General features: G+C 42.1%; 1 protein-coding gene across 3 annotated transcripts in view; it reads right to left on the bottom strand.

Annotated features, from left to right (window-relative positions):
- Positions 1–716: 716 nt before the first annotated feature.
- Positions 717–10,805, bottom strand: part of SLC12A8 (solute carrier family 12 member 8) — a 91,736-nt gene continuing 81,647 nt past the window's right edge. For 2 of the 3 annotated variants that reach the window (XM_090045972.1, XM_090045971.1), the window contains exons 12-14: positions 8,818–8,935; positions 7,126–7,186; positions 717–3,336 (exon numbers count right to left, since the gene is read on the bottom strand). In XM_090045972.1, coding sequence (XP_089902098.1) covers positions 3,171–3,336; positions 7,126–7,186; positions 8,818–8,935 — 345 coding nt within the window. In that variant the 3' untranslated portion in view covers positions 717–3,170. The remainder of the gene's footprint in view (positions 3,337–7,125; positions 7,187–8,817; positions 8,936–10,805) is intronic. The other variant, XM_090045969.1, reaches the window with a different exon arrangement.

The raw sequence follows: 10,805 nt of genomic DNA, 5'->3' as shown, positions 1-10,805 counted from the left end.
ACACACAAGGCGCAGGCCAGATATCTAATGCTCATCATGGCATTACAACAACATGAGTTCCTACTCATGAGACAGACTGTGTTAGGAGAGCACAGGTACAAGAACAGGGTGTTTCAGCTCCTAAGTCCAATGCTGCAAGTGCTCTTTCTCCTGCAAAACATCAAGCTGTAGCAGGAATTTCACGTGATCAACACAAGTAAGGCTATGGATAAGCTAATAGCAAAAGTACATTTTTTTCTACTCAGATAAGCATGAAATTCACCTCCATGCACAACAGCAGCAAAAAACCCCACACTATTTCAATCGTAATGCAAAGCCCCTGAATAGCCTTCAGTTGGATTTTACCTGATTCTTGGGCTATCACCTACAGGACACCTTTGAGCACGGGTGAGTCCAGGCCAGTAAATGTCTTGCTCTGGGGTAAGCAAAGATTAAGATGCAACAGAGACTTTGGATAAAAAGCATGCATTTTTTTCTATTCTTTTTCTTCTTTAGATGGATTGAAACGGACAAAAGGAATGGCGCACAATCAAAACATTATTGCACAAAGCCAAAAGCCATTGTTTGTACTTATGGGCATTCACATTACAGTCACATTCCAGTGGATAAGTGAAAGAATTGTGGTGCATGGTATTTAAACAGTCCACACCAAACCCAGTCATCTGGTTTTAATTAACACATTTCCCAAACAAGACATGGGTGGTGAAGGAACATTTTCCCCTTATTTTTCTTCTTTTTTGCTGCCTCTTATTTCTAAAGAGGGCACTGAATGGTGTAGGACCTAACAATGGAAGAGGAAAAACCAAGAGAAATTCTAACTATCCCTGACTATTTGCTTCTCTCATTTTTATTACAGAAGAATATAGGGCTGCAAGAGTATCAAGGAATGGAGCAAGTACAGCAATATTTAGACATAACAAAGCTATAAGTGTTGCACATTTTTTCAGAGAGCGGCTCCTCTTATAATTATGGCTATGTATCATAACATAAAATGAACACAGTGCTTGTTAGGACAGCCAAACAAGTTGTACAGACCATCTGAAGATTGCACAGCTACATTAACCACATTTTGAAAGGTCAACGTTGAGTTAATTTGTCCAAGACATTTAATACAAAAATCACTTCTTGCTGAAAGATTCTGAGAGAAGTCTTCTGCCTTGACCTGGTCTTTGCAATGGCGGGGTATCAGTAAAAAGCTTTAAGTATGTTAAGAGGTAGAAGCTGTATGCATGCTTGCTACCTTTGACCATCAGGTACCCATACAAGTCCAGTTACTGGCCCAGTTCTGTTTCCATTGAAGACTACGGCAAAACTCCCATGGGTGCCATATCAGACTCTTAGGACACAGAGCAAGGATTTAGTGATAAGAGGTTGGTGTACACTGGATTGGAAACCAAGTGAATTCTGGAATATCTGGATCCAGAGTTTGGAGTTTGTCTGGATCAAACCACCCTAGGCATGCGGTCAAAGCCAACTCAGATCTTGGCTCAGAGCCGTCGGTATGTAGTCCAGTATTCCTCTCTAAAAGAAGGAAAAGGGAGTAAGAGATGGTGAGATGGATATTTCTAATATGTGGTGGTCACCCTTTGGGCTGAGTTAATACAACAGGGTCCTGCTAGTCTTTACCAAGGTGATCATTTAAGGAAAGCTGCCTAGTGATCAAAGCAGAAAAACCAAACCCTGGCAGGAGGATCAAGCTTTCTGGACGATCGTCTTGATTTCAGTGATGATGCTGGTGTCCTTCAATCTCCAGAACAATACTGCAGTGCCCAACCAGGCCAGTCCTAGGATCAACCACTGAGAACGCGCATCTCCTACCGAGTCCAATGGAGCAAAAGATAGTCAACACCTTGTAACAGGACTGACTTCACAGCCAGCAGGAATTCAGAGAGCTTTTCCCACAGCTGGAGCAGAAAGCAAGAGCTTTTGGCTGCTTTTGAGAGTTTTTTTGCTTCGCAGAACAAGAAATGGGTGATTGAAAAACATAAAAGATGAAAAGAAACTGAACAAATTGCGTCTCTCCCCCCTTCTCCCAATCTATTACACATTGTTAAAGTCTCTGAACAGTATCTGGCACTAATTTATTGCATGTATGAGGGTTGTTCCTTCACTTAGACCTCAGCAAGAACTGTGTGGAGATTGCATCTCTTCAAAGAGACCCGAGACAAACGGGTTCATTTCTTCTAAATGGTAAAACGGACTCCTATGTAAACAAAGCCCATGTTCCAAATCCACTCCTACCCAAGCTCCTTCTGAAGTCAGTAGCACACAGGAGTAATTTTCACTCATCAGAAACCATCCCATCCAGATCAAGGTCCCATACAAACCGTCAGTAACATAATGGCTTTGCGCAAATCTCTGGTGAAACACATCCCAGGATTTTTTAATCAAATTTATTGTTTGAAGCAGAACACTTCCAACTGGGCAACGTGCTTACATTGTCAGAGCAAGGTCCCAGTTTATTGTCAGTGTTAAGATTCAGTCATTGAAGTGAGATTGAAAAACAACTACTTAGCATTTATATGGTATTATTTCACAGTATGACAATATGGAAGAGCTCATCGCATTATGTTAATCAATTTAAACGAACAGATTTGACTCTACATTCATAATCTTGCCTTGGCCAGATTTAGACCTTTCATCTGATTTAGACCTTAAATATTTTGGAAGCACCAGTCAATTAAAACTGTGAGGTAGATTAATAATATTGTACAGGGAGGTAAAATGGAGCAGAGTGAGGCAAAGCGACTTGACCAAGGTCGCATCAATCAGCGTAGCGGCCGAGAACTGTGTTCATTCACCAACCCAACCCAACCCAACCCATCGCTCTGCCTCCACGTTCATTGAATGCAAGCTTTAACCCGCATTCACCAAGCATCTAATAACTTGACAGCATTTAGAGTTTAATAGTTAGCTGAATTCTTCAGGTTTCAAACAAATGAATAATTATTCACTTTGCTACAGACAGTTATTTCCCCCCCACCCTTTAACTAGACAAGATTTGGATTGGAAAGGAGATTGAAAACCTTTTCTGGGGGGAAACACCCCCAAACTGTGGAAATGTTAAAAAATGGCTCGTATAATTTCAGAGTGTTCAAGTAACGGATCAGGCGCTGCGGCACTGATGACTGCTGGCGTGAACGCCTTGATCTTTTTCTTTTCTTGCTCCTCTACTGGAACCGATTCACAAACTCTGCTCTGCTGATAACCGAGGAATGGTGGTAGCGGTCCCGGGAGGCAAAATCTGCATTCTCTTCAGTGAGCTGAGTGGTCTCCATGCCAACTGTTGCAAAGGACGGTGTCACAACAATCCGCTCCTCTGGGGATGGCCTTCTCCTGAAAACAGAGAAACACAGAAACTTCAGATGCCCCATTGTTCAAAGTCCATTGGCAGCTGCGCTTTGAACTGTGTGAACAAAATGAATTGGATCTACGATGCACAAAGGCATGGCACTGATAAAAAAAAAAAAGAAAAGACAGACAGACTAATCTTTCCTTCATGCTAGAGGCTGTATAAATGAATTCGGGAACAGTTTCCTTTACCAGGGGGGGAAAAAAAAGTTAGTAACAGAGGTTAAGAGAGATTTTCTTTTTTCGTTTCATAAGTCTGTCTCTTCTCCTTGAGTTTGTTTCACAAGGAGCAAGGCAGAATTTATTCCAATTACAGCTGCACGTTAAGGTGGCAATAAATATAGAAAGAAAGATGGATTTGATCTTTCCAAAGTTTACGGAACATAAAGTTGGAAGAAAATTAAAAGGACCCATCTTTCTAGTCCTGCTAAGCGCAACAGTAAAAGTTAGTCAACATGATTCTATCCCGCAGCAAGATTTTGCAGGATGCCATCTAATGAATTTCAGACAGCATTTTCAAACTCAGATGTCTAAATTTAGGCAACTCTGCAGAACCGATCCCAAAAGCCTAAAAAAATCAAGAGCCATAATCCAAAAAACTCATGAGATCATCTCCAGTCCTGAGATTTTGTTAAAGAATCAGACAGGTTGGGTTTTTTTCCATTGCCTTCCAGTCAGCAGCCTCTGAGGTTCCTTCCACCCCTTACAGAATCAGGCTCCTTAGACTTATTAAAATGGCCTTTCCTGTCTTGCTTTGCAATGGACAAGTACATCTCAGACAAAACCCACAGTTTATTTCGATGCAATGCCTTGAAGTGCAGCCAAGAAGCATTATTTTAAAGGTCTTGCTGGAACTGACTCTGGTACTGTGTGCAAGATCTGCAGTCATTATCACAAGGCTACCAAGAGAGCTGTCTAAAATGGAGAGATTTCACTTTGTGGCAGGAGATAAAAAAAGATCAACCTCTATCTTGGCCAGTGGCCAGTATAATACTTGATCCTTCCTGGCTGTGCCTCAACTAATCAACAATACTGATAAAAGGCACAGAGAACGCTAGAAACCTGCCAGGCTATGGCACTGAACTGCCTGTAATAATAGTACAAGCACCCAAAAGCAAGGGGCTGGATCATTCCTCTTTTCACCATCACGCCACACACTGCCACTCTCTGTTACATACTGAGCTTCAAGAGGGGTCCATGAGACTGTTTCACATGGGCCATAATTAGGGGTAAGAAATGCACAGGGGAAGGTAGGAGGAGAATTCTGCCCTCGGTAGATAAAGCACATACATCACGACATGGAGCTAGGTGGAAGCGGATGGATGCTCTGCACAGGACACGGATCAGCCACGTCAGGTACGACTCACTCCGTAATGAGTCATTCTGACTTGGCTTCTGCCGCTATCCCACTCATCCTGATCTCAGGCTTCACCTCTTAATCCTCTGCATTAACTCACATTATGCTACAAACAATGCAAGAAGACTACGGGACATACCCCTGGCCCTCATGCGATCTGCACAGACATAAGGCATGCCCTTTGAATCCATTCCCCCTTCCTGGGTCTGTTTTGTCGAACTTGGGCTTGAACCCTGCAAACATTCAAATGTGTATGTGATTTACTCCTATGAGTCATCCCCATGGCTACGTAGGTAAAGCTATCCACATGACTGTGATGCCATTTGATACAAAATCTTTAAGGGCACTGCTTGCTTTTCTTACATCCCACGAGCGGTTTATCTAGTGAAGAGGGCATAAGGCTGAGCATCAAGAGACCTGGGTACTACCCCTGGCTCTAACTTTGACCTCATGCTTGACCTTGGGAAAGTTGCACCCCACCCTTTGCCTGTTTAGTCTGCTAAGCATGTGAGCACCTCGGGACAGGAAGTGTCTCACACTATGAGTAAACTTTCCTAATAGGGCCTCAGTCATGGCTGGGAAGCCTGTCAGGGCTACAATAATAGAAAAACATCGTTACTTAACAAGTACCTATTTATTATCGATCGTTAGTGAAAACTTGACTCAGAGGTCTGATTTCCGCATCAACTGGGACATTCCCCTTAAATGGGGAATGTCCTAATTGTCATCTGTTACCAACAGTCATAGTGGTACAGAGCCTTATTTACAGCTGCTGCCTAGGGAGTCCTCAAAGTTCGGTTTTCATCAAAGGAAGCCATTGGGTTGCCCAGCTACACTGCACAAGTTTTGCTGTAACGCGCCCCCATGTCACAACAGCATGGGAAAAAATGTGTTCTGAACCTCAACCCCAAAGCAATCGAATTACAGGAAGACAGAACGAGAGAGCAAGAGGTGATCGCTGTCCTAGGGGCTGAAAACGTCTACCTAATAGAAATTAGCTCCTAATAATTAATAGCAGCAACTTGATTAATCAAAGCCAATTTATAAATGAACCAGAAGCGGAAGGCGCTCCAGTAAGGAAAATTCCCAAGCAAACCAAAGCAATAAAGTGTTCTGTCCTAATACCATTCTGTAAAAACTCGATATCGAACTGTTTTAATGTTGTCGTTGAAGTCTCCAGTTGGTCTCTCAGGATGCCTATACACGAGCAGTGAGGCTGCTCCAACCCAGTGTAATTACAACGCATCAATTAATTGAGTTTGCTGGAGCACGATAATTACCACACTCCTGCACTTAAAAATGGGGGGTGGGGTGCTTTAACTAAGTGCCTCTGCCGATGCTTTTAGTTAAAGCGCCTCTGCTGCCATTTTTAAGTGTGGGGACGCTGATACTCAAGGCGTTTTAATTAAAATGGTTTTTGGAGCTGCTCTAATTAAAGCTCCCCCCATCCCCAGCATGTTTCATCGTTTCACAGTTTCTAGGGTCGGAAGGGACCTGAGCAGATCATCTAGTCCAACCCCCTGCCATGGCAGGAAAGAGTACTGGGGTCAAACGACCCCAGCAAGATGTTTCATCTAACCTCCTCTTAAACACCCCCAGGGTAGGGGCCTGCACCACTTCTCTTGGAAGTTGGTTCCAGATCCTAGCCGCCCTGACTGTGAAGTTGCACCTCCTGATATCTAACCTAAACCTACCCTCTGCCAGCTTGTGACCGTTATTCCTGGTCACTCCTGGCGGTGCTCGGGGAAACAGGGACTCCCCCGGTGCCTGCTGATCCCCCCTGACTAGTTTATAACAGGCCACAAGATCCCCCCTCAGCCTTCTCTTTTGGAGGCTGAACAGGTTCAGGTCCCGTAGCCTCTCCTCATAGGGCCTGCCCTGTTGTCCCCTGACAACCCAAATGCCCCAAATGAGTCTCAGTTTTCACTTAGAAACAGCCTCTCCTTCCCCCCCACCTAATTACTGTCAGACTTGCAAACTCAACATGAAACAGGAAAGCCAAAAATTGTCCTTTCTGGTTTGTAGAACATCATAAAGCTTCACGAGCTGACATGTACTTAACAACAAATGTGATGATGCAGAAGCCAGAGCAGAATCCCTCTCCCACTCCCAGAGGTAAAGAGGTTCCGGAGGCCTATGAGGAGTACATATTTATTTCTGCCAACACCCTAAATACCCTACAGGGGCAGATCTATTTTTAAGGTGGTAAGCATTTTCCATAGTCTCTTCTCTAACCATATCAGCACTTTAAGTACAAGAGGTCATTTATAGCAGCAAACTCTACTGCAATGGCATGATTTAATTTTTCAGCAACATACAGTTCAAATGACAGCCAGCCACATTTCTGTACCCTTGTAGTTGGTTATGGTCAAGGGTGAGAGCACTGGTTATATTACTACCAAGTGGTCAGTACTAACCTGCATAACTTGCTCAGCAGTAATTTAATCCAACTGAAGAAGCTGAAGTTAGCAGCTGCCCCTACAGAGAAAAAGCACACAAAGTCATGGAGATGCCAATTCACTCATCGTAGCGATACATCATCTATCATATTAACATATTAGTCTTAATTATACACAAGTCAGAACCTTAATGATAATTGTGAGAATATTTGTATTTGTTCCTATACAGTGAAGCTTCTAAAACATCCCCACAGATTTCACAGAGACCAACTGATTATCCCCAGGTAAAAACTTTGATAAAATGAAAAACCTAATAGCACTGTCACCTATGTTACAGCTCCCTAGATAGATCTCGAAACACCCTACAAAACAGGTAACCACTCAACAGATGGGAACCTGAGAAAGAAAAAAGTGAAGCAACTTGCCCAAGCAGTTTACTAACATAGGCAGAAATAGGCAAGGTCTGTGAAGTTCCAGCCCATTCCTCAATTCATTAAGCCACAATGCTTCCCTCACTATTATGGGTCATTGGAAAGAGAGTAATGATGAAGACATTCAGTGACAACTCAAGCCAAGGATTATTCAAACACTGCTCTTTTCTTTTGTTTTTTAAATAAAAAGTAGAAAGTCAAGGAAATTTTATTTGAAGTGCGGAAGGTGTGTAATGACAAGCTTGAAGTATTCCAGGAAATCTTAACTATGCTCCAATGCTCAACCATGCTCTATACATCCTATTTTGAGTGGGACTGAAAGCATAAGGAAGGCAGACTGAGGTTGAGCAAGAAAACCCATGAGTGGGGAGCAGGTGGGATGGCAAATGACTTGGGTGTTCATTTTTCTTTTGTTTCTTACAAGTTGTCTTCATGAGATCCAGAGTGGAACTTCCTTACAAATTAATTAATTAATTAACAAAGGAGCATGTTGCCAAGAGCATTTAAGACGTTTAGCAATTTGAATGCCAGTGACTTCTCCTTCAAAGTCTTTTTTGCACAGCATAAATAATCTGTCAATATAAATGTTCACAGACCCCCTTCATACACCCAAGCTGTCTCTACATCTCAGCCCTTTCATGCCCACCACACACCAACCAAGTGTGGGCTCTGATGGTTTCTTGAATGTGTGTTACTGTTTAATTTTGAACCTGTGCAAGCTGATCACATGCATGGACCTTTTTAATGCCCTTTTACTTAAGAGTATTTTCACAGCTTATGTTCCTAATATATTCAAACCTGTTTAATTCTAGAATCAAAAGGCCCTCTTGTTCTACAATTACAAATGCTGAGGTTTAACGAGTTACTTACTGTAATTCCAATTCCTGCTGCAGTTTTCTCAGGTAGGCTTATGTTGAATAATTAGATTTATTAAATATACTTGAAGGAGATTACTCATTGATGTGATGCATTTAATATCTGCTGTTCTTATTAACTCTTAACATCAATAACGGTTCTTTGCAACTGATTACAGAGCAGGGTAAAGCAACTTACTACAACCATCAAAGCAAACATTGATCTATTACTGCTAATTGCAATCAGGGTCAAATATGAAAATTAAAAAGAATCAAATCTGACTACACCTGATGAGAAAACAAAACCTGCCATTTGTTATATGCAAGTCACATTTTTAAAGGAAGTGCTTCGATCCTTAATTAACTGCAATTAAAATTTAATAGGTATTTAAGTACAGTTAATACCACAGAATAAAAATACTCACCAGGGGGTAGACCCGGATTCACTTGGCCAATATAGAAATACAGAATAATTGCTACAGCCAAATTAACAAGGGTATAGATCCACTGAATGATGAACATTATCACAAGCGATCCAATAGCCTGTTGAAAATGCAAGGTTTAGGATAACAGCACAGTACAGAAATATATTTCACTGCTCTACTAGTAAGTATTTCCTGGCAAATCCAGATGTCGTTTTCTACCATTCTTCTGTTCTTCTGGCAGAAATGCAGTACACTCAACTGTGAGAAAGAGTTAATACCCTCACAGAGGGTTGCTAGGTCAAGAATTTATCCTTAAATTCTTTGCGAGGAATGCAGATCAACACCTTTACACTGACAGGACCTTTTTGAGAGCTTTGGCCAAAAGAATTGTGTGGTCAGAGACCTATTGGCCATGCCCTGCTGGTTCCCTGGTCTGCAACAGAGCACCACTCCATGATATAGAAGGAAATTAAGTCCTGTTTTGCAACCACCCTGTAGTCTCTGGTAAAACACTGGAATTGCACTGAGGATCTGACAAAGGCTTTGGAAGTCAATGGAAAGGCCTCCATTAATTTCGGTGAGCATGATATTGTGTTCTGCACCTGATTCCTTTGCAAATTTTTTGCTCTTTCAAAAATTTCCATGGAAAATGTCCCAAGTTTTTCACAACATTTTCATTAAAACTTTTCATTTAGCATACTGACTGCTTGATTTCTGCCACTTTTGCCACCTCCCCCCAGAAGTCATTGTTACAAAAGTAGGCAGACATATGCTGCAGTTGCTTTGACTATTTTACTATTATTTCCATATTGCTTTCCCATCATATCTACCATGTGTTAGGAGCTGTATCAACATAACAGAAGGTATGACCCCGGCCAAAAAATAAAGAAAGACACAAGCCCTGGAAAGATAGTGGAGTATGTAATCAAATACTCTATTTCTAAGCAACTCTAAGTGGCTGAGTGGTTCTCAACCTCAGACTGGAGGAACCCCTTGGAAAATGCCAGCTCTTCATTTTCACTTGTGTTTTTGACTATAAAGAAATAATAGAATAATTTTTCTGTTGCAAAGTACTCAAAAAAAACCCACAACAGGCCAGATTGTTTTTAACACTATAGAATCCTACTTGAAATCTCCAGGTTTTTCCTGTGACTCACGTCTGTACGCCTAACAGCGCTAACATTGTGCGGCTACCTTGAAAGGATCTCAAGGCACCCTGGTTGAGAATCAGTGAACTACAGGGTAACAAGGTGATAAAGTACAGTCAACACAGATTTGTCAAGAGCAAGTCTTGCTTTACCAAGCTGATTTCCTGCTCTCACAAGGTGACAGGCTTTGTGTAGGCAAGAAAAGCAATGGATGGGATATTCCTTGGCTTTCAACACTGCTTCCCATGACATTCTCCTAAGCAAGATTAGAACTACAGGTCTCAACCAGGGGTGATTAAGATACCATATTTACTTGAATTTAAGACGAGTCCTTCTACCCTACCCCCTGTTTAACGGAGAGCAAGGGGCAGAGTTCACACAGCTTAACTCCCACTACCTGCCCACACACTGCACCCCCCACCACCTGCCACTACCATGGCCTACCCCCCACCACAACTTGTGCTGATGCAGCAGTGGGGTGGATGAATTTTAGACAATCTTCCAATAAATAAGATACATAAATGGAAAATTATAACAAATTTATAAATATTCCGTCTATAGAATCTAACTCTATGTATAGGGGGGCCATCTTATATTCAGAGTTGTCTTGAATTCAGGTAAAAGTGGTGCATTCACTTGCCCTGCTACCAAATTTCCAGACCCATGGGGAGCAATACAGACCAGATGATCTGGCCTGTGCAATACATCCACCCCATGAACTGGCCCTATGTGGACACTGGGGCCATATGAGTCGGGCACCACTGATCTAGACATAAATAGAATATGGTGTGTATATAATTGGGTGGATAATAATACTCAAGGGGCACATCTACACATGCA

The sequence above is a fragment of the Crocodylus siamensis genome, chromosome 4 (assembly GCF_052110815.1).
Source record: "Crocodylus siamensis isolate JL-2025a chromosome 4, ASM5211081v1, whole genome shotgun sequence".
NCBI lineage: Eukaryota > Metazoa > Chordata > Crocodylia > Crocodylidae > Crocodylus > Crocodylus siamensis.
The sequence above is the reverse complement of the archived record's forward strand: the minus strand, read 5'-3'. Positions and strand labels throughout refer to the sequence as shown.